Source organism: Arachis ipaensis, chromosome B5 (assembly GCF_059453495.1).
Source record: "Arachis ipaensis isolate K30076 ecotype BB chromosome B5, ASM5945349v1, whole genome shotgun sequence".
Taxonomy (NCBI): Eukaryota; Viridiplantae; Streptophyta; class Magnoliopsida; order Fabales; family Fabaceae; genus Arachis; species Arachis ipaensis.
Genome location: NC_142440.1, coordinates 34,724,205 through 34,748,684, shown reverse-complemented (window position 1 = coordinate 34,748,684; position 24,480 = coordinate 34,724,205). Strand labels below are relative to the sequence as shown.

Genomic DNA, 24,480 nt, shown 5'->3' with positions numbered 1-24,480 from the left:
CTGGTTAACTGACCGGTTCGGAAATTTTTTTTTAATTCCTTTTCCAAAACGACGTCGTTTTGGTTTATTTTTTTTTTTTAAAAAAAGAAAAGCCCTACGCCCCAGCCCCAAACCCCACCACCAATTTCCACTTTCCACATTTCTGATTTCCCCCCAACCCTAACGGCGCCTAACCCTCTCCGCCTCACCTCACTCTTTTACGATGTCACCCAGCCGCCAGCCGCCTGCCGTCATCCTCTTCGTCTCACCGCCGGCCTGATCTCTGAAGGAACTAAGGAAGCAGGAACAGCCGAACAGAACAGAGCCGCGGGTGTCCATCATCGCCGTCGTCGTTGCCCCACCGTCGCCGTCGCCGTCGCCCTTGCTGCGCCGTCGAACTCGCCCTTGCTGCGCCGTCGAACTCGCCCTTGCTTCGCTCTTCTGTTCTGTAGTCTTGCTGTTACAGTGTTATGAATATGCTTGTTGAAATTTCTGGGATAAATATGCTTGTTGAAAGCTTGAATCTATGAAATATGAATTATGTTGTTTTGTTGATTTGTTCTGTGTTTTACATGCTTGTTAAAAACTTGAAAATTTGTTGTTTTGTTGATTTGTTCTGGAAATATGAAATATGAATTATATGCTTGAATCTATGAAATATGAATATGCTTGTCTTGTTGAATAGGAAATTTAACTATTTAAGATTGCTTGTTGACTAATGCTTGTCTAGGTCTCTAGGATGAATATGCTTGTGCTGTGAATTTAACTATTTAAGCCTTTAAGGTTGCTGTCTTGCTGAATAGGGAATACCGGAATAGGAACTAGGAAATTTAGGATTGCTATTGTTTTATAATTTTGCGGTTTTGCTACTCCATATTCTTTTAGAATGGCTTCTGCGAATACACCATCAGAAACACCATCTTCGCAAGAACAAGGATCAACTCCTGATGCATCAATCGGAACCCAAAAAAACAATAATAGAGCAAAAACCGATCATGCATGGGGTCATTGTAAACAAGTTGTGGAGTCTGGAAAAACAATTCTGCTATGCATATATTGTGAGAAGCTTATTAGGGGTGGAGGAATTCATTGGTTTAAGCTTCATTTGGCTGGAAAAGGAGGAGATGTTGAGCTTGTCGAAAGGTGCCAGCTGCAGCGAGACACCAATTCCATGAAAGTATTGAAGAGCTTCGAAGCAAGAAAAGAAAAACTCAAGAACAATATGCCAAAAGTTATAATGCTTGTGATGATGTTGAAAGAGAATTTGACGAGATCGAACGTAATGAGATGCAACAACAACAAAAATCCAGGGTTCCAACACCTAACTCTAGAAAAGGAAAACAAGTCAAAGGTTTACAATTCTATTTTCCATCGGCAACAACACCCGGAGCTCAACCAACTATCAAAAGCATTCTTCAAAGCAAAGAAATTGTGGAGAAGTGTGATATTGCTATTGCGAAATGGATGGTGGATGCCTCTGTTCCATTTAATGCGGTTGATTCAGCTTACTATCAGCCAATGATTGATGCTATTGCAAGCATGGGTGCAGGGTATAAAGGGCCAAGTTATCCAAGAGTCCGTGGGTATTTGTTGAGTAAATTAGTTGAGGATATGAGGAAAATGGTTGATAGTTATCGTGAGATTTGGAAGCAAACTGGATGCACTATTATGGCCGATGGATGGACTGATCGTTGTAGGCATACTTTGATTAAATTTTTAGTTTATTGTCCTAAAGGAACTGTTTTTCTAAAGTCGATTGATGCTTCTAATATCTCAAAAACTGCTGAAAATTTGTTTAAGTTGTTTAGGGATGTTGTATTGTTTGTTGGTCCTGAAAATGTTGTGCATATTGTAACGGACAATGCTGCAAACTATGTTGCTGCGGGAAGTGATGAGCAGATAATTTATACGCTTTTTGGCATTATTTTTAGTATATTTTTAGTAGAATCTAGTTACTTTTAGGGATGTTTTTATTAGTTTTTATGTTAAATTCACATTTCTGGACTTTACTATAAGTTTGTGTGTTTTTCTGTGATTTCAGATATTTTCTGGCTGAATTTGAGGGACTTGAGCAAAAATCAGATTCAGAGGTTGAAGAAGGACTGCTGATGCTGTTGGATTCTGACCTCCCTGCACTCAAAGTGGATTTTCTGGAACTACAGAACTCAAAATGGCGCGCTTCCAATTGCGTTGGAAAGTAAACATCCAGGGATTTCCAGCAATATATAATAGTTCATACTTTGGCCGAGTTTAGATGACACAAAAGGGCATTGAACGCCAGTTCTACGCTGCAGTCTGGAGTTAAACGCCAGAAACACGTTATGAACCAGAGTTGAACGCCAGAAACACGTTACAACCTGGCGTTCAACTCCAGAAAGAGCCTCTGCACGTGTAACATTCAAGCTCAGCCCAAGCACACACCAAGTGGGCCCCGGAAGTGGATTTATGCATCAATTACTTACTTCTGTAAACCCTAGTAACTAGTTTAGTATAAATAAGACTTTTTACTATTGTATTTGACATCTTGGGACGTCTAGTTCTTAGATCATGGAGGCTGGCCATTCGGCCATGCCTGAACCTTTCACTTATGTATTTTTAATGGTAGAGTTTCTACACTCCATAGATTAAGGTGTGGAGCTCTGCTGTTCCTCATGAATTAATGCAAAGTACTACTGTTTTTCTATTCAATTCAACTTATTCCGCTTCTAAGATATTCATTCGCACTTCAACATGAATGTGATGAACGTGACAATCATCATCATTCCCCCACGAACGCGTGCCTGACAACCACTTCCATTCCACCTTAGATTGGATGATTATCTCTTGGATCTCTTAATCAGAATCTTCGTGGTATAAGCTAGATTGATGGCGGCATTCATGAGAATCCGGAAAGTCTAAACCTTGTCTGTGGTATTCCGAGTAGGATTCTGGGATTGAATGACTGTGACGAACTTCAAACTCGCGAGTGCTGGGCGTAGTGACAGACGCAAAAGGAGGGTGAATCCTATTCCAGTATGATCGAGAACCTCAGATGATTAGCCGTGCCGTGACAGAGCATTTGGACCATTTTCACAAGAGGATGGGATGCAGCCATTGACCACGGTGATGCCTCCAGATGATTAGCCATGCAGTGACAGCGCATCAGACCATTTTCACAGGGAGGATGAAAAGTAGCCATTGACAATGGTGATGTCCTTACATAAAGCCAACCATGGAAAGGAGTAAGATTGATTGGATGATGACAGCAGGAAAGCAGAAGTTTAGAGGAACGAACGCATCTCCATATACTTACCTGAAATTCTCACCAATGATATACATAAGTATTTCTATCTTTATTTTCTGTCTATTTATTATTTATTTATGAAAACTCTATAATCAATTATTATCTGCCTGACTGAGATTTACAAGATGACCATAGCTTGCTTCATACCAACAATCTCCGTGGGATCGACCCTTACTCACGTAAGGTTTTATTACTTGGACGACCCAGTGCACTTACTGGTTAGTTGTATCAAAGTTGTGAATGAAAAACGATTTATTAAGACGTGCGTACAGAGTTTTTGGCGCCGTTGCCTGAGATCACAATTTCGTGCACCAAGTTTTTGGCGCCGTTGCCGGGGATTGTTCGAGTTTGGACAACTGACGGTTCATCTTGTTGCTCAGATTAGGTAATTTTCTTTTTGTTTTATTTTCAAAAAATTTTTCAAAAATCTTTCAAAAAAATTTATCATCTGTTTTCAAAAATTATTCTAAAATTTTTAAGAATGAATTCTAGTGTTTCATGAAGCATGTTGAAGCCTGACTGGCTGTAAAGCCATGTCTAAATTTATTTGGACTGGGGCTTCCAACCCAACATTATCAAGAGCAAGCTAGTTGTTGCTAATCCACCTGCTGCTGTTCCTGATCCAAAAGATTTACATGCTAAAGCTTGACTGGCTATTAAGCCATGTCTAACCCTCAGATTGGAGCTTTAGACTAAGAGTGCAAGATACCTGGAATTCATATTAAAAATTTTGGAATCCTTATTTTTTCTTTTTTCACATTAATTTTCGAAAAATCTCAAAAAAAAAATTTATAAAATCATAAAAATAAAAAATATTTTGTATTTCTTGTTTGAGTCTTGAGTCAATTTCAAGTTTGGTGTCAATTGCATACTCATCTTGCATTTTTTTTCGAAAATTGCATTCATGCATTGCATTCATCATGATCTTCAAGTTGTTCTTGGCCAGTCTTCTTGTTTGATCTTCATATTTTCTTGTTTTGTGCCTTTTCTTGTTTTTCATATGCATTCTTGAATTCATAGTGTCTGAACATGAAAGATTTCTAAGTTTGGTGTCTTGCATGTTTTCTTTGCATATAAAAATTTTCAAAAATATGTTCTTGATGTTCATCATGATCTTCAAAGTGTTCTTGGTGTTCATCTTGACATTCATAGCATTCTTGCATGCATTCATTGTTTCGATCCAAAATTTTCATGCATTGAGTCTTTTTCATGTTTTTCTCTCTCATCATTAAAAATTCAAAAATCAAAAAAATATCTTTCCCTTTTTCACTCATAAATTTCAAAAATTTGAGTTGACTTTTTCAAAACTTTAAAAAAAAAAAACTTAGTTGTTTCTTATGAGTCAAATCAAATTTTCAATTTAAAAATCTTATCTTTTTCAAAATCTTTTTCAAAAATCAAATCTTTTTCAATTTTCTTAGTTATTTTCGAAAATTTTAAAAATATTTTTCAAAAATCTTTTTCTTATCTTTATCACATAATTTTCGAAAATAACATCATCAATTAATGTTTTGATTCAAAAATTTCAAGCTTGTTACTTGCTTGTTAAGAAAGATTCAAACTTTAAGTTCTAGAATCATATCTTGTGATTTCTTGTGAATCAAGTCATTAATTGTGATTTTAAAAATCAAATCCTTTTCAAAAATAATTTCAATCATATCTTTTCAAAAATATATTTTTATCTTATCTTTTTCAAAATCATATCTTTTTCAAAAATTTGATTTTAAAATATCTTTTCTAACTTCCTATCTTCTTATCTTTTCAAAATTGATTTTCAAATTTGTTTCAACTAACTAACTAACTTTTTGTTTGTTTCTTATCTTTTTCAAAACTACCTAACGAACCCTCTCTCTCTAATTTTCGAAAATATCTCCCTCTTTTTCAAAAATTCTTTTTAATTAACTAATTGATTCAAAATTCAATTTTAATTTATTTCTTCTTTTAATTTTCGAAAATCACTAACCATTTTTCAAAAATAATTTTCGAAAATTCTCTTTCTCTCTCATCTCCTTCTATTTATTTATTCATCTACTAACACTTCTCTTCATCTCACATCTCTGCTCTCCTCACCCTCGTGTTTCTTTCCGTACATTACATTCTTTTCTCCTTCTTTTCTTCTACTCACACAGGGACCTCTATACTGTGGTAAAAAGGATCCCTATTATTATTTTTCTGTTTCTTCTTTTTCATATGAGCAGGAGCAAGGACAAGAATATATTTGTTGAAGCAGATCCAGAATCTGAAAGGACTCTAAAGAGGAAACTAAGAGAAGCTAAATTACAACAATCCAGCAAGCACCTTTCAGAAATTTTCGAACAAGAAGAGGAGATGGCAGCCGAAAATAATAATGCAAGGAGGATGCTTGGTGACTTTACTGCACCTAATTCCAATTTACATGGAAGAAGCATCTCCATCCCTACCATTGGAGCAAACAATTTTGAGATGAAACCTCAATTAGTTTCTCTGATGCAGCAGAACTACAAGTTTTATGGACTTACATCTGAAGATCCTTTTCAGTTCTTAACTGAATTCTTGCAGATCTGTGATACTGTTAAGACTAATGGAGTAGATCCTGAAGTCTACAGGCTCATGCTTTTCCCCTTTGCTGTAAGAGACAGAGCTAGAGTGTGGTTGGACTCTCAACCCAAAGAAGCCTGAACTCTTGGGATAAGCTGGTCACAGCTTTCTTAGCCAAGTTCTTTCCTCCTCAAAAGCTTAGTAAGCTTAGAGTGGATGTTCAAACCTTCAGACAGAAAGAAGGTGAATCCCTCTATGAAGCTTGGGAGAGATACAAGCAACTGACCAAAAAGTGTCTTTCTGACATGCTTTCAGAATGGACCATCCTGGATATATTCTATGATGGTCTGTCTGAATTAGCTAAGATGTCATTGGATACTTCTGCAGGTGGATCCATTCACCTAAAGAAAATACCTGCAGAAGCTCAAGAACTCATTGACATGGTTGCTAACAACCAGTTCATGTACACTTCTGAGAGGAATCCTGTGAGTAATGGGACGCCTCAGAAGAAGGGAGTTCTTGAAATTGATACTCTGAATGCCATATTGGCTCAGAATAAAATATTGACTCAGCAAGTCAATATGATTTCTCAGAGTCTGAATGGAATGCAAGCTGCATCCAACAGTACTCAAGAGGCGCCTTCTGAAGAAGAGGCCTATGATCCTGAAAATTCTGCAATAGCAGAGGTAAATTACATGGGTGAACCATATGGAAACACCTATAATCCCTCATGGAGAAATCACCCAAATCTCTCATGGAAGGATAAAAAACCTCAACAAGGCTTTAATAATGGTGGAAGAAACAGGTTTAACAATAGTAAACCTTTTCCATCATCCACTCAGCAACAGACAAAGAACTCTGAACAAAATACCTCTAATTTAGCAAACTTAGTCTCTGATCTATCTAAGGCCACTGTAAGTTTCATGAATAAAACAAGGTCCTCCATTAGAAATTTGGAGGCACAAGTGGGCCAGCTGAGTAAAAGGATCACTGAAATCCCTCCTAGTACTCTCCCAAGCAATACAGAAGAAAATCCAAAAGGAGAGTGCAAGGCCATTGATATAACCATCATGGCCGAATCCAAAGAGGAAGGGGAGGACGTGAATCCCAAGGAGGAAGACCTCCTGGGACGTCCAGTGATCAATAAGGAGTTTTCTTTTGAGGAACCAAATGAATCTGAGGCTCATCTAGAGACCATAGAGATTCCATTAAACCTCCTTATGCCATTCATGAGCTCTGATGAGTATTCCTCTTCTGAAGAGAATGAGGATGTTACTAAGGAGCAAGTTACCAAGTACCTTGGTGCAATCATGAAGCTGAATGCCAAATTATTTGGTATTGAGACTTGGGAAGATGAACCTCCCTTGTTCACCAATGAACTAAGTGATATGGATCAACTGACATTGCCTCAGAAGAAACAGGATCCTGGAAAGTTCCTAATACCTTGTACCATAGGCACCATGATCTTTGAAAAGGCTCTGTGTGACCTTGGTTCAGGGATAAACCTCATGCCCCTCTCTGTAATAGAGAAACTGGAAATCTTTGGGGTGCAAGCTGCTAAAATCTCATTAGAGATGGCAGACAATTCAAGAAAACAGGCTTATGGACAAGTAGAGGACGTGTTAGTAAAGGTTGAAGGCCTTTACATCCCTGCTGATTTCATAGTCCTAGATACTGGGAAGGATGAGGATGAATCCATCATCCTTGGAAGACCCTTCCTAGCCAAAGCAAGAGCTGTGATTGATGTTGACAGAGGCGAACTAGTCCTTCAATTGAATGAGGACTCCCTTGTGTTTAAAACTCAAGGTCATCCTTCTGTAAACATGGAAAAGAGGCAGAGTAAGCTTCTCTCAAAACAGAGTCAACCAGAGCCCCCACAATCAAACTCTAAGTTTGGTGTTGGGAGGCCACAACCAAACTCTAAGTTTGGTGTTGAACTCCCATATCCAAACTCTAAGTTTGGTGTTGGGGAGTCTCAACAATGCTCTGAACATCTCTGAGGCTCCATGAGAGCCCACTGTCAAGCTATTGACATTAAAGAAGCGCTTGTTGGGAGGCAACCCAATTCTTATTTATCTAATTTTATTTTTATTGTTATTTCATGTTTTATTAGGTTCATGATCATGTGGAGTCACAAAATAAATATAAAAATTGAAAATGGAATCAAAAACAGCAGAAGAAAAATCACACCCTGGAGGAGGATCTTACTGGCGTTTAAACGCCAGTAAGGAGCATCTGGCTGGCGTTCAACGCCAGAACAGAGCATGGATCTGGCGTTGAATGCCAGAAACAAGCAGCATCCTAGCGTCCAGATGCCAGAAATGCGCAGTGAAGAAGAGCTGGCGCTGAACGCCAGAAACAAGCATCTGGCTGGCGTTCAACGCCAGAAATATGCTGCATCTGGGCGTTGAACGCCCAGAACAAGCATCAATTCAGTGTTTAAATGCCAGAATTGCATGCAAAGGCATTTTACATGCCTAATGGGTGCAGGGATACAAATCCTTGACACCTCAGGATCTGTGGACCCCACAGGATCAACTCAGCATCTGTGGACCCCACAGGATCCCCACCTACCTCCACTCACTCTCTTCCCTCTTCTCAATGTTCATCCTCTCTTCCCAATAAACACTCTTCCCCAAAACTCTTCACCAATCACCTCAATCTCTCTTCCCTATCACCACTTCACCACTCACATCATCCACTCTTCCCCATAAACCTACCTCATAAACTCCACCTAACTTCAAAATTCAAAATCAATTTCCCACCCAAAACCCACCCTTATGGCCGAACCTTACCCCCCTCCCTTCCCTATATATAGCCCTCCATTCTTCCTCATTTTCACACCACACAACCCTCTCTTCTCTTTTTGGCCGAATACACCTTTCCCTCCTCTCCTCCATATTTTCTTCTTCTTCTTCATCTATTCTTTCTTCTCTTGTTCGAGGGTGAGCAAAATTCTAAGTTTGGTGTGGTAAAAGCATAAGCTTTTTGTTTTTCCATTACCATTGATGGCACCCAAGACCGGAGAATCCTCTAGAAAAGGAAAAGGGAAGACAAAAGCTTCCACCTCCGAGTCATGGGAGATGGAAAGATTCATCTCTAAAGCTCATCAAGACCACTTCTATGATGTTGTGGCCAAGAAGAAGGTGATCCCCGAGGTCCCTTTCAAACTCAAGAGAAATGAGTATCCGGAGATCCGACATGAGATCCATAGAAGAGGTTGGGAAGTTCTAACAAACCCCATCCAACAAGTCGGAACTCTAATGGTTCAAGAGTTCTATGCTAATGCATGGATCACAAGGAACCATGATCAAAGTAAGATCCCGAACCCAAAGAATTATCTCACCATGGTTCGGGGGAATTACTTAGATTTTAGTCCGAAAAATGTAAGGTTGGCATTCAACTTGCCAATGATGGAAGAGAACGCACGCCCCTACATAAGGAGAGTCAACTTTGATCAAAGGTTGGACCAAGTCCTCATGAACATATGTGTGGAAGAAGCTCAATGGAAGATTGACTCAAAAGGCAAACCGGTTCAACTGAGAAGACTGGACCTTAAGCCTGTAGCTAGAGGATGGTTGGAGTTCATTCAACGCTCAATCATTCCCACTAGCAACCGGTCTGAAGTTACTATTGACCGGGCCATCATGATCCATAGCATCATGATTGGAGAAGAGGTGGAGGTTCATGAGATTATACCTCAAGAACTCTACAAGGTGGCTAACAAGTCCTCCACTATGGCAAGGTTAGCTTTTCCTCACCTCATTTTCCATCTATGCAATTCGGATGGGATTGACATAGAAGGAGACATTCCCATTGAGGAAGAGAAGCCCATCACTAAGAAAAGGATGGAGCAAACAAGAGAGCCCATTCATAGAGCTCAAGAGACGCATGAAGCTCATCACCATGAGATCCCAGAGATGCCTCAAATGCATTTTCCTCCACAAAACTATTGGGAGCAAATCAACACCTCCCTAGGAGAATTAAGTTCCAACATGGGACAATTAAGGGTGGAACATCAAGAGTACTCCATCATCCTTCATGAAATTAGAAAAGATCAAAAAGCAATGAGAGAGGAGCAACAAAGGCATGGAAGAGACATAGAAGAGCTCAAGGACATCATTGGTTCCTCAAGAAGGAAACGCCACCATCACTAAGGTGGATTCATTTCTTGTTCTTACATTCTTTGTTTTTCGTTTTCTTTATGTTAAGTCTTATCCATGTTTGTGTCTTATTACATGATCATTAGTCTTTAGTAACTTTGTCTTAAAGTTATGAATGTCCTATGAATCCATCACCTCTCTTAAATGAAAACTGTTTTAATTCAAAAGAACAAGAAGTACATGAGTTTCGAATTTATCCTTGAACTTAGTTTAATTATATTGATGTGGTGACAATGCTTCTTGTTTTCTGAATGAATGCCTGAACAGTGCATATGTCTTTTGAAGTTGTTGTTTTAGAATGTTAAATATGTTGGCTCTTGAAAGAATGATAACAAGGAGACATGTTATTTGATAATCTGAAAAATCATAAAAATGATTCTTGAAGCAAGAAAAAGCAGCAAAGAACAAAGCTTGCAGAAAAAAAAAGCGAAAAAAAATAAAAAGAAAAAGCAAGCAAAAAAAGCCAAAAGCTCTTAAAACCAAGAGGCAAGAGCAAAAAGCCAGTAACCCTTAAAACCAAAAGGCAAGGGTAATAAAAAGGATCCCAAGGCTTTGAGCATCAGTGGATAGGAGGGCCTAAAGGAATAAAATCCTGGCCTAAGCGGCTAAACCAAGCTGTCCCTAACCATGTGCTTGTGGCGTGAAGGTGTCAAGTGAAAACTTGAGACTGAGCGGTTAAAGTCAAGGTCTAAAGCAAAAAAAGAGTGTGCTTAAGAACCCTGGACACCTCTAATTGGGGACTTTAGCAAAGCTGAGTCACAATCTGAAAAGGTTCAGCCAATTATGTGTCTATGGCATTTATGTATCCGGTGGTAATACTGGAAAATAAAGTGCTTAGGGCCACGGCCAAGACTCATAAAGTAGCTGTGTTCAAGAATCAACATACTGAACTAGGAGAATCAATAACACTATCTAAACTCTGAGTTCCTATAGATGCCAATCATTCTGAACTTCAATGGATAAAGTGAGATGCCAAAACTATTCAAGAGGCAAAAAGCTACAAGTCCCGCTCATCTGATTGGAGCTATATTTCATTGATAGTTTGGACTTTATAGTATATTCTCTTCTTTTTATCCTATTTGATTTTCAGTTGCTTGGGGACAAGCAACAATTTAAGTTTGGTGTTGTGATGAGCGGATAATTTATATGCTTTTTGGCATTATTTTTAGTATGTTTTTAGTAGAATCTAATTACTTTTAGGGATGTTTTTATTAGTTTTTATGTTAAATTCACATTTCTGGACTTTACTATGAGTTTGTGTATTTTTCTGTGATTTCAGGTATTTTCTGGCTGAAATTGAGGGACTTGAGCAAAAATCAGATTTAGAGGTTGAAGAAGGACTGCTGATGCTGTTGGATTCTGACCTCCCTGCACTCAAAGTGGATTTTCTGGAGCTACAAAACTCAAAATGGCGCGCTTCCAATTGCGTTGGAAAGTAGACATCCAGGGCTTTCCAGCAATATATAATAGTTCATACTTTGGCCGAGTTTAGACGATACAAAAGGGCATTGAACGCCAGTTCTACGCTGCAGTCTAGAGTTAAACGCCAAAAACACGTTATGAACCAGAGTTGAACGCCAGAAATACGTTACAACCTGGCGTTCAACTCCAGAAAGAGCCTCTGCACGTGTAACATTCAAGCTCAGCCCAAGCACACACCAAGTGGGCCCCGGAAGTGGATTTATGCATCAATTACTTACTTCTGTAAACCCTAGTAACTAGTTTAGTATAAATAGGACTTTTTACTATTGTATTTGACATCTTGGGACGTCTAGTTCTTAGATCATGGAGGCTGGCCATTCGGCCATGCCTGAACCTTTCACTTATGTATTTTTAATGGTAGAGTTTCTACACTCCATAGATTAAGGTGTGGAGCTCTGCTGTTCCTCATGAATTAATGCAAAGTACTACTATTTTTCTATTCAATTCAACTTATTCCGCTTCTAAGATATTCATTCGCACTTCAACATGAATGTGATGAACGTGACAATCATCATCATTCCCCCACGAACGCGTGCCTGACAACCACTTCCGTTCCACCTTAGATTGGATGATTATCTCTTGGATCTCTTAATCAGAATCTTCGTGGTATAAGCTAGATTGATGGCGGCATTCATGAGAATCCGGAAAGTCTAAACCTTGTCTGTGGTATTTCGAGTAGGATTCTGGGATTGAATGACTGTGACGAACTTCAAACTCGCGAGTGCTGGGCGTAGTGACAGACGCAAAAGGAGGGTGAATCCTATTCCAGTATGATCGAGAACATAAGATGATTAGCCGTGCCGTGATAGAGAATTTGGACCATTTTCACAGAGAGGATGAAAAGTAGCCATTGACAATGGTGATGTCCTTACATAAAGCCAGCCATGGAAAGGAGTAAGATTGATTGGATGAAGACAGCAGGAAAGTAGAAGTTCAGAGGAACGAACGCATCTCCATACACTTACCTGAAATTCTCACCAATGATATACATAAGTATTTCTATCTTTATTTTCTGTCTATTTATTATTTATTTTCGAAAACTCCATAATCAATTATTATCCGCCTGACTGAGATTTACAAGATGACCATAGCTTGCTTCATACCAACAATCTCCGTGGGATCTTACTCACGTAAGGTTTTATTACTTGGATGACCCAGTGCACTTGCTGGTTAGTTGTATCGAAGTTGTGAATGAAAAATGATTTATTAAGACGTGCGTACAGAGTTCTTGGCGCCGTTGCCTGAGATCACAATTTTGTGCACCAGGAAGGTTGTTGGAGGCTGAGTTTCCTAAATTGTATTGGTCCCCTTGTGCAGCTCATTGTGTTAATCTGATGTTTCAAGATATTGGGAAATTGCAAGAATTAGTCAAACTGTGTCACAAGCTTCACTGATCACTAAGTATATCTATAATCATTGCTATCCACTGTTCTTGATGAGAAAGTTTACAGGTGGGCGGGAAATACTTCGTCCAGCTCCAACTCGGTTTGCTACTAATTTCATTGCTTTGCAAAGTATTTTAGCTCAAAAGGATCCTTTGAGAGCTATGGTGACTTCTAAAGAATTTACAAGCTCGGCTTACTCCAAAGAAGCCAAAGCTAAGAAATTCGTGGATTAAGTCTTGGATTCTAAATTTTGGAGTCAATGCACTGATATTGTTAAGCTTACTTTGTCACTTGTTCATGTTTTACGTATTGTGGATAGTGAAGACAGACCTGCCATGGGTTTTCTTTATCAAGCTATTTATAAGGCTAGAGAAGAAATGGTGAAGAGGTTTCAGAAAAGAAAGAAGGTTGTTGATCCTTATTTGAAGATTTTGGATACCCGTTGGGATGCACAACTTAAGAAAAATCTTCATGCCGCTGGTTATTAGTTAAATCCAGCTTTTCGATTTAATGCTGGAGAATTTGAAAAGCACAAAGAAACGATTTCTGGCTTGTTGGATGTCATTGAGAAATATGCTTATGATGATCCTGTATTGAATTCTAAGCTGACAAGTGAGAAGAGGATCTTTAAGAATGCTGAGAAAGATTTTGGAAGACCCTCTGCAATACGTGAATGAACCACTGTTATGCCAGGTGAAATTTCTTCATAAATTTGGTCTTTTACTATTGTGATGTATTTATTATGTGATATTATGATTGTGATAAATTATTTATCTCTTTTTTTATGTTAAGATCAATGGTGGGAATCTTATGGTTGTGGAGCACCAAATTTGCAAAAGTTGGCTATTCGTGTTTTAAGCCAAACTTGTAGCTTTTCATGTTGTGAGCGTAACTGGAGTATTTTTGAACACATTCACTCAAAGAAGAGGAATCGGTTAGAGCATCAAAAACTTAATGATCTTGTTTATGTTCATTACAACTTAAGGTTACAAAAAAGGTACTTTTTTTTATTGTTTTAAGTTGAAAGCATTATTTTAAAATCTTAATCATCACATGAGTAACAAAATATATTAATAACATAGGAACCAAATGAGAAACCAAGTTTATGATCCAATTTGTCTTGATGCATTTGAGGATCATTCGGAATGGATACTGGAAGATTCACCACCATTTTTAACTCCTGAAGAAATTGATGCTTTACGAAATGATCTTGCAAATATGTCTCTTCAATCACCTTTAGATGATTTAGGTATGCTTTTATTTATTTATGAATTTTGATCAACTATGATTTTTGTATGCCTTATAACATATTTTATATTATTTTTTATCTTGATTTGTGAAACATTATCTATAATGCTAGATCAATTGGATTTGGAAGATGATCGAGATGAAGATGGAGCTAATAATTCTGTGAAAAATGCAAATCAAAATGAAACCAATCAGGATGTAGCTCCACATTTGTCAGATGAAGAGCAACTTGCCGACTTCGAAATCACTCCTTGGATTTAGTTTATGAATTGTTATCCATATTGTGTTTAATTAAGATACTAATGTACTAGTACTAACTACTTTCATGTTTATCTTTGAATTAGTTATATTTAGACTTTGAAACTTGGTTATTTTTAAAATGTTGGTGAAGAACTAACGATATGTATTTTGAATTTATTAATTTTATGACTATTTTTAGTATTTTATATTTTTTATTTATGTGAAATCGGTTTTATCGGTTCAACCAGCAGTTTATCGGTTGAACCAATAAACCAGTGAACCAGTAACCTGATCGGTTCGATTACCGGTCCAGTTCTTACAACTATGTTATTTAGTGTGTTGTTCCTCTATATTTTCTCTTAAATGATATATAACATTTAATACCTACATAGAATTACTTTATTGATATAAAAGAGCTTATGATTTTTTAATATAATAAACATAAATCAAGAAGAGTTCTAACATAATAAAAGTATTTTCTAGTCCTTTAAAGATTAAGATAATTTTTAAATTTTTTTATCAATTGTACAACTATTTTGTAATTATACTTCTTTACAAAAAGTTTTTCATTAAGTCTATGTTTTATTTTATGTATTTATTTGTGTTAATTGAAAATGGACAAAGAGATTATATAAACAGAAAAGAGTGGAACAACCATGGAAGTCATCGAAGCAACGTAGTCATCATCAATATTTCTTCTACTATGTTGTCAAGTTCTTCCCTTTCTAAAAAGTTCCAAACTTTCTTACAACATAAAACCAAATATAAGTGGTAACAATGACCCACATATCCATTCAAATGAGGAATCTGTTTCAATTTTAAAACAAATAATACTACACATCTAAGTCCAACTAAGTTAATCTAACATAACAAAAATTAGTTATGACTAATATTAGTCTAAGTTTTATACTTTAACTTAGTTGGATTTTATTCATAAAAAGATTTAGATGTATAACATTATGTAACAGTCCAGACCACCCGCTAGCACGATATTGTCCGCTTTGACACACAAGGCCTCACGGTTTTACCTTTGACAATAGGGATGATAGTCAAAGCCCCCCACACTCACTCGTCAAAACGCTTCATGCTAGGGAGAGGTATCCACACCCTTATAAGGCATGCTTCATTCCCCTCCCCAACCGATGTGGGACCTTAATCCACCCCCACATCGGTTGGAGAGGAGAACGAAACATGTTTTATAAGGGTGTGGATACCTCTCTCTAGCATGACGCATTTTGACGAGTGAGTGTGAGGGACTTCGACTATCATCCTTATCGTCAAAGACAAAATCATGAGGCCTTGTGTGACAAAGCAGACAATATCGTACTAGCGGGTGATTTAGGCTATTACACATTATTCTTTTAAAACATGGTTCAATGGCCATCGAAGTTTCTTGCTATTAACTATTTAAATTTCTTCAAAAGAAGAAAGAAGAGACAACTTGTAAACAATGTCATCTAACTAAGATATAAATTAACAGTGCAAATTACGACGCAAAAATAAAAATAGTGCAGCCATTGAAACACAGTCCTTTTCAAGCTGAATTTGGATATTCTAAATTTTGAATTTTTAGATTAAAAAATAAAATATAATTTATCATCTTTCAATAGTTTCTCTCTCTTGTAGTCTTGTTTACTTTTGGCCCTACCTATAAAATAAATAATAAAAAATAACATTTAATCCTCTAAAATAAAGTTTAAAATTTAAAATATCCAATCAAACTTGCCCCAAATACATAAACCCCTGTTAAACCTTTGCATTTTTTGGGTCATGGTCTATGTCCAACAACAAAGAGACACCCGAACCCGCTAAGCCCCACCCGGCCCTAAAACCACACCTTATCACTGCATAACTGCGAGTATTTCTGCACCGTGTTCTTTTGATGACTACCCTCATACTTGAAACTCGCACTAAAAAGCTCCATACCTGATGTTATTTTCGATAGGACATTGAGGTCTTAACTGTTAGTGAGATTGCCATGAGATTCAAGTCGCCTCCCCAACTAGGCCACAAGACAACGACCTCCGCACTGCTCACAAGTCCACTCCGGTCTCCGTCGCGAACAACGTCCTAAAAGAAGACTCAATTGCAATGTGTGGATATTGCTGAAGCCCTATACAGTATTCCATTCCGCCAATATGAAAAAGCCCATTTTAGCCCAATATACTTCTCACGTGATTAGCACGGATACTCAATGCTTTAATCCTTTAACTAATCCAACCAATGCCTATTGTAACACAACTTGAGGGACAAGCTTTGCAAATTCCCACCTTGCCTGAACACATCAATGAGAGCCATCAAATTGGAATATAGACTATACCACTATAGTCACCTAGTCCTTTAAGAGCCAACTTCAATTTTTCACACAATAGACAAATTCATAAATCAATGTGTAATTTTATTTTATTTTATATTATTTCAAACTTGTTTTAGGTTAAAAGCGCAGTTCCGTTAATTAAGATTATCAAACATTTTATGGTAAATTTCTTCTCTAGTTTTGATAATCCCTAAATTGATCGTTATCCCAAGGTCATTGTGGATAAGTCCATGGGTAAGGGACAAGTGCTCTTTTTAAATACAAAATTTTAAATTTTATTTTATTGTTTACGGTGGAAAAGGTAGTAAAGTAGCAGCAGTTAAAAGGAGAAAGAAACTAAGAAAGTGGGCAAACACAATAGATAGATGGAAGAAGAAGAACGAGTGTGGAGTTGGGGTGCTGGGACGGAGGGGCAGTTGGGTAATTGCAGCCTTGAAGACGAGGTCAGTCCTCAGCTCATTCGCCAACCCCCTCTTTCTGTCTCCAACGTCTCCTCCCTTGCGTGCGGCGCCGCCCACGTCATCGCCATCACCTCCAGTTACGACTCTACCCTCCTTCTCTTGTTTTAATTTCAACAACTTATTTTCTTAATTAACAATGAAGTGTAGGTGGGAAGGTACTTTCATGGGGCAGGGGCAGTTCTGGACAACTAGGCCATGGGGAGTTTGTTAACAACTCCTTGTATCCTAAGCCTGTAACATCACTGGACCCTTACTTCATAACCAATGTCTCTGCTGGTTGGAGTCACTCCGCTTTTGTTTCAGGTTTCTACTCTTCTTATCTCTGTCTTGACTGACTCTTGAGTGTTTGAAAGTAACTAACCATTGTTGTCTTTTCTCAAGATACCGGATGCTTGTTCACTTGCGGCGATGCTTCATTCGGTCAGCTTGGCCATGGCGATTACACATCACGTTGCTCTCCTGCCAAGGTATCATCCTTTGATAATCGCCGTGTTGCCAAGGTAGCATGTGGCATGCGCCATTCCCTCGTTTTGTTGGAAGGTACGCCCGGACACATATACAAGTTACAAATTCGATCTTGAGTTATGTTCTGCTGCCTCTTTTAAGCATCAATCGCAATTATGGTGCAGATTGTTCATCAAATCAAGTTTATGGATTTGGGTCTGGGAAGCGCGGTCAATTGGGTGTCTCCAAAGATAGGGTCAAATCTATTAATCTTCCTCAAGTTGTTAGTGGATTTGAAGATGTTGAGACAGTCGACATTGCTGCAAATGGAGATCATAGTGCTGCAATATCTGGTAAATCCCTAACTTTCTGAATGAGAAAGTCTAAGGGGCCAACACTTTTATTAAAATTGGCCAGCATTTATCCGACAAAAGAAAAGTGAGTTATTCCACACCATTAGATGTAATCTCACACCATTAAAAACACTAATAATGACTAATTGATGGTTACAAATCACAAAACCTGCTGGCCCCTAGCACTCCTCCTTTTTGAATTGCTACAACCATAACCATAATTGTCACCCGGAATCATGGTGGTGGTTGGATGACAAGAAGCAGTGGGGCCTGCGTTTACATCGAAAGACGAAGAACAATGTCACCTCATTCTAACAACAAAAGTTTGACAAAATTTCTAGTCGATAAACTAGGTCATCTGATGAAATCAATATAGAAAGATAGTTAACCAAGATGGGTCATTGGCCATCGCATCAGTTTTAGTTTCGTTCATCAATATAGAAAGATATTTTCTAAACTGTGTTAGTTTCGTTCCTTTGTATCTTTTTGTTGCATCAGTTGATGGAAATCTTTACATATGGGGAAGAGGATTCAAGGGCTATGAAGATGCTAATTCTCCTCGACGATTGAACTCTACCTTGAGTTTTACCAAAGTTGCTCTAGGATGGAACCATGCTTTAACTTTGACTGGTATTTCTTGTTACTATCTATTCCAATTCCATGATTTCCTTACTTCTCTTGCTTCCTATTGAAGAAGAGTGCATATTTTGTCAAATTTGTGTATAGCTGCAGGTGAAGTCTATATGATTGGTGGCAACCATCTTGGAGTGCTTAGTAATCATTGGAGTACGAGCTCAGCAAAACAGTTACATGGTAATGCATTTGAGTACCTTGTTCTTGAAGAAACTATAATTACTCTCTTGGTGCACACATACGACATATCTAATCTAATCCTTAAGAATGCAAGTAGTATTGCCATGGTTAGTTCCATGCATGTGTTTGAATCATCTATCTTCGCCAACATCATTGCTAGTTCTAGCCTTAAACATTTTTCCAATAATCAATATTGAATGAGTGAAAAGATGGTAAAGATAAACCTAGTTCACCTTTAGCGAAATAATGTATCTGCAGAACACTCATGGATCTGGAACCCAAAAAAGGCAAGCAACCATTGAAAAGCTTGTAACTTAGTGGGGAAAAAAAATAAAAGGAAAAGAAACAACAGGCATGGCACTGCCTGAATTCATGGGTAAAATTTGATGGTATAAGTAAAAGGTGGAGTTTTATTATGCAAAATGTTGTTTAAGGACATTGCCCTTATCTTTGTTATGCTTTGTCATTCTGTGGTAGATTTAAGAGAAGCCAATATGGAGAAAGTCCCTGGCCTTGATGATACAAAGGTTGTTGATATTGCCGCTGGTGCCGAGCACTCCATTCTTGTCACAGGTAAGATGTTCTTCTCTTGTTCTTAGGCAAGAAAAAGATTGCACTTAAAATTGTGTCGTCTCCTCATCTAAAAGTAGGTTTGGTTTTAGAGTGGAGACCACGATAAAATATGGAAGCAATGCAATAAGTATTGACAATTGGACATAGAATACAATATCAAGAGGTTGATTTTTTTTATACTTTCATTATATTAACATACTGATTTCGTTCTTGTTTTTACTCTTATTCTTTAATTCAGAGAATGGAGAAATAAAGACATGGGGTTGGGGTGAGCATGGTCAACTTGGCCTGGGGGATCCTTGTGACAGGGCCCGTCCTGTTACAGTAAATCTTGGTTATGATATGGATGGAGTTTCCTCTATCAGAGTCTACTGTGGAAGTGGCTTTACCTTTGCTTTAACCAAGCCCTAGATTCTTCTCAGACTTTCATGAGGCTTTCAACTTAACTTGGTTATCCTAAACATTTTCCTTGTAACTCTAGACTTGTGATCTTAATCTAACTGTCAATTTTCTCAAAAATGAAAGGAATACCACTGCAACTATAATTTACAGTTACTAACTATAATTATATAATTCATTGATGATAATGCTAGGACTTTGGATAATCAAATTAGCTCTGCAAAGTTGTTGGCCAGTGTTTTCATCACGTTAACTATTTATCTTGAGTAAACATATGTAAACAGGAGATCAAACCCGGCCTCAAAAACATGAATACTTAAGATTCTTTGAACGTGAAACCATGCTTATTTGGATCATTTTCATCTACCACGTATAATCAAAGAGCATGAGAATCACATTATACACAGGGTGTGAAACCACTTAAAGATTACATGAATATGTGGAAAAAGAATTGAATGGGATTAATTTCGACATCAGTCAATATATCCATACGTGTTTGTGTTGCATGTTACACTAAGATGCACTAGTTAAAAGAATCAATGAACTACTCACTACTCTGTACATGAGTGGAAAAAGGAAAATATACTGTCCTAAATGTTTGAAACCACCCCAAACATTTGGTTTTTCCTGTGAAGAAATGAGGAGCAAAAAAGATTTCGGGTACTAGCCTAATGCCTGTGATACTCTTTTCTGATCTACAGATTCTATCTCAGCACAATCGCACACACTATCATACACTAATCAGGAACCACGAGGAGATTGTTCTCATAACCTTTGTCGGTAACAACAATAGGCCGCAGTGGATCAACTTTCCATTCACCATCAACAATGAATTTGATCTGTTACAGAGAATCAAATATTTGAATGCTTGCTATATCTTATCTGGATTGTAAAACAAGTAGTTGAAACACGACTAACCTCGTATTTTCCAGGATATAGCTGCAAGTTCAAAGAAAACATGCCAGTATTTGATTTCTCCATTTTTCTCTGCAATGTAATACTGTTAATTATTGGTGTGTTTTATGCCAAGTGTAAGGATCTAAAATGCCTGAGTCTATACACCAGAACAAAATAAAAATAAAAAAAATCTTTTGCAAAAGTAATCATTGCATCATTAAAATCAGAGACAACTCAAACTTGTAGAATACATCCTCAAAAGGGAAGAACGATGTAGTTTCTTAAGACAGCCTGCAACTGACACATAAACACTAGACAATCAAAACGCAAAATCAGGTGAAAGTAATGATCTAAGAACTCACTAAATTATGTCCACACACTCGCAGCTGTCCTTAATTTCTATTTCTTCTTTCAATAGTATTTTTTTTTTAAAGTAAAACAACCAGGAATCCATTTTCGAGGGGTTCAAGGTTGTGCACAACCCCTCATCCGCATCCACATGCTAGGCATAACATTTTCAAATACACATGGTACTACTTCTCAGGGTCAGATTCATGATGAAACCCATCTTGAGAAAATATTCATTATCTATTAACCAAAATCATGAAAGAGGTCTGACCTGGGTGGACCAACCATCAAAGGATCCTACTAAATATACTTGTGAAGCTGGATTATGCCAAACTACACAAATCATCTTCAGAATTTGCAAGGCTCTGTGAGCATTATTAATCCTCTTCTGCTTCTCTTCAACAATTTTGTGTGCATCCCTGGGAAAACATGGGATTGTCAAGGTTTAGGTAACACACAATATATATAAGACAATGGCTGAGTGGAGTTGAGGATACATTATTGCCAATGACATCTTTCCTTCTAATACTGACAACTTAGCACGTATGGAGCGCAGCCTGTCCTGAGCATTCATTATCTCAGTTTCTTGGAATTCCCAAGCATCGGAATACTTTGCTAGATCATCTGATGAGTTCTTCTGATCCTATAAAAGAATATACAGCACCCAACTCAGTATTAGTTTAGTATCCTGAAGAGAAACTTACATACTAATGCTTTAACTACCCAAAAACTGCTAAAGAAAGAGCAATGATTATTATTATTTTTTTTTGAGGTGGTTTACAATTGACAGCAATGTGTTGGATTCTTCAACAAAAGATAGACCCACTACCGAAAGAAAAATAATAATAATAATAATTTTCATAACAAGTTAACTGGTAACACAGAAAATTTAAGTACATTCACACTGTTTGGTTTGGCTTATAAACAGACTGTGTGTATCCTTTTGTCATTCATTTCCAGCCCAAATTATAAATCGCAGTAATTCTATTTTCCTATCTTTCCTCGTACAAAATATTCAGCTTCTAAGTCTAACTAGTCAACATGCATTAAAAATGGGTACATGAATTTGCTAACCGAAAAGCTACTCCCCTCTACCCAAAAAGCCAAAAAAACAAAAAAAGAAAAAGAAAAAAGGGATCTATAAATTAAGATTGACTACATGGAAAAGAATGGGAGAGGTAAATGAGATTCAAAAGCAGCAGGTATGTAAATCTCATGCTATTTATTTCGTTCTTATGTTGCGGTAATAATAATATACAGCCATGTCCATTAGCTCATTACTCACCATCTGCATTGTAACATAATCAGCTTTAGATCTCAACGAATGAAGTGCAGAGGATAGCTCTGATTCCAGATTCCGGATACGGGATTTGATATCCTTGTGATTTGCATCCCCATCAAGAGAACTGAACCCTGCTTCTCTATTTGCAGGTTCAGCAGAAGACTCCCTAATTTCACTAGGAACAATTTCAGCAGCTGTATATGATCATACAGATATCAGTTGATCCTGTCCAGATTAAGAAACAACCTGAAAATAAAATACATTACCTTCAAAATCTACATTTGAAGAACCATTCCTCTGGATAATCCAACTTCTCCATGTGTCAGGCTCAAGGGAGTTTCTTAAATTTTCACTGCCTAATTGAGATCTGTGCTGATCATGTTTGATCAAACCACCATGAAGAGTACTTACTGTATTTTTATCTTCACTGTTTCTGGAAGGATCACTTTCATCTTTCTCTGTTAACCCAAGTCCAAAGGAATTACTTCTCTGTCTCTCCAGCCGATTCAATATACCCTCAATGCCTGACTCCTCAACTTCGATATCCCTGTTAAACAGAAGTTCGCATTCAAAAATAGTTCTCGTACACTTACCATTAGAACAAAAGCCATAACTGATGACACGGCAACTTATTTCTTTAGAATTTCTTAGAGGATGGCACCCGTTCAGGGCACTGAGTCAGCATGTTAAACTCCTCAAATCCTAATGGTAAGACTAGCCAAATAAAGCCAAACGTTCAACTCCAATATCATCTGCGGCATTGAACCCATGATTTTGTTTTGATATAATTTGATGGATCAAATGCTTACTCCCACGTCAAAATTATAGCCAATAGATATGGCGTGACTAGTTCCCAAAATTTTTTCAAAGTCACCATCTATCTAGAAGAGCTGCCACCTATTCTTGGGCAACAACAACCGCAATGTTAAAAGTATCTAATTCTACCATTTGCAGTCCACATGGGACTGCTCCCTGGCAGCTCTTACCGTCTCAAATCTAAGAAACTAAACTGAGGCACTAGCTCATAACTGCGGGAACAATGAAAGCATAGATAAAATGTTCCAAATTTGAAAACTTTAGAACTCTTCTTAGGTCCGTTAAACCATTCAGGCAAAAACTTCCAAGGGAAAAGAAACCCAAAACAAACACAAGAAAACAAAAAAAATACGGCAAACTAGTGATAATGATAATAATGAGGGTAGGTCCAACATTATAGCAAGATTCTCAATCCAAAAAAAAAAAAAGGAGACATCTTAAAGGAGATTCTCACATTGATTTGGCTTGCTGGCAAGAGTTATCGTCATCAGAAGAGGAAGAAAACCCAGAAGCCCTTGATGCTTGACCATGAATCTCAGCAACAGAAGCACCATCAAAATCGTAACTTTCACGTGACCCACGATCCAAATCCCAGCCATAAACAAGATAGCATTCTTTGGTAACAATGGCATCAACCAAATCAACCCTCCCAGAAGCCACCAGCTCCTCCCTCGTCGGAAATGCTGATGGTTTCTTGGAGCTCCGCATGAACTCAAGAATCTCCGCTTCCAGCGGAGAGAACACTTCCTCTTCGGCCCCACCCAAGTCCTCCTTGCAGCAAAGACCCTTCCTCCCTTTTTTCTTCCTCAGTGATTTCTCCTCCTCCACGTGGAGCTGCACCTGGAGCCTCTTGGCGGTGGTGTACCGGAAGGAGAAGATGAAGGGAGGAGTTAACTGAAAGAGGGTGTGGCGGTGGCGGTGGGGAAAGAAATGGAAAGAAAGGGAAGAAAAAGAGGGTGCGGTGGTGAGGGAGTGCATGATTCAGGCATTTCGTCGAACAGCTAGAGTGTGTTCAAGAAATGAGAGAAGACAAACAAAAACGCGCGAGAGAAAGGGGGGAAGTTCTCGTTTTGTCAGAGTGGGAGAAGCAATTGTTGAATTCTGTTCTGAGCTGCCGATTTCTTGGTGAGAAAATTGAGGCTCTGCTATGCGAGCTTAGAACAAGAGAAAAGTGAAATTTGCATTGGTGGGAAATCTGCTTATTTCAAAGGCTGAAGATGCAGCCATATGTAGCATAACAAACTCTGCTACAAGATCCAAACTAACTAACTAACCAATGCAATATTCTCTCCAGCTACCTCCTAATTACTCTCTCCCTCTCTAACAAACTCATTCACGAGCTGCTGGCCTCAAACGATGGGTTGAAGACGGTAGAAAAAGGACGGATCAACACAACGTATACTTTGCATAATTTAATACTAAAAAGTATCTTTTTTCAATTTTAGAGAACAAATTAAATTGGTATTAAAATTTGAAGATT

General features: G+C 37.9%; 3 protein-coding genes and 1 non-coding gene across 6 annotated transcripts; 2 read left to right on the top strand and 2 right to left on the bottom strand.

Moving 5' to 3' along the window:
• Positions 1-63: 63 nt before the first annotated feature.
• On the bottom strand, positions 64-24,480 carry LOC107643416 (5'-AMP-activated protein kinase-like protein). Of its 3 annotated transcripts, XR_015883391.1 has the most exons (8): positions 23,455-24,420; positions 22,451-22,731; positions 22,188-22,378; positions 21,400-21,545; positions 21,174-21,321; positions 20,576-20,644; positions 20,182-20,496; positions 64-94 (listed from the first exon to the last, which is right to left on the bottom strand). XR_015883391.1 is itself a non-coding variant. In XM_016347062.3 (7 exons), the coding sequence occupies exons 1-7, from the start codon at positions 23,976-23,978 to the stop codon at positions 20,395-20,397; spliced, it is 1,461 nt and encodes a 486-aa protein (XP_016202548.1). In that variant the 5' UTR covers positions 23,979-24,480; the 3' UTR covers positions 20,096-20,394. The 3 variants fall into 3 exon arrangements, 2 of the variants coding, with proteins under 2 accessions (XP_016202548.1, XP_088343662.1); XM_016347062.3 differs by lacking the exon at positions 64-94 and having other exon boundaries at positions 20,096-20,496; positions 23,455-24,480; XM_088487536.1 differs by lacking the exon at positions 64-94 and having other exon boundaries at positions 20,096-20,496; positions 21,436-21,545; positions 23,455-24,397.
• LOC110271890 (uncharacterized) lies at positions 866-14,318 on the top strand. Its single transcript, XM_088486960.1, has 7 exons — positions 866-1,122; positions 1,239-1,867; positions 12,876-12,973; positions 13,088-13,289; positions 13,602-13,806; positions 13,892-14,058; positions 14,170-14,318. Exons 1-7 carry the CDS (start codon positions 866-868, stop codon positions 14,316-14,318), a joined length of 1,707 nt encoding a protein of 568 aa, XP_088343086.1.
• LOC148563823 (small nucleolar RNA R71) lies at positions 5,983-6,090 on the bottom strand. Its single transcript, XR_015885161.1, has one exon. It is a non-coding gene; the product is annotated as a small nucleolar RNA R71 (small nucleolar RNA).
• Positions 16,527-19,777, top strand: LOC107643414 (Regulator of chromosome condensation (RCC1) family protein). Its single transcript, XM_016347059.3, has 8 exons — positions 16,527-17,151; positions 17,223-17,378; positions 17,457-17,615; positions 17,705-17,872; positions 18,371-18,502; positions 18,599-18,685; positions 19,163-19,258; positions 19,497-19,777. The coding sequence occupies exons 1-8, from the start codon at positions 16,980-16,982 to the stop codon at positions 19,667-19,669; spliced, it is 1,143 nt and encodes a 380-aa protein (XP_016202545.1). The 5' UTR covers positions 16,527-16,979; the 3' UTR covers positions 19,670-19,777.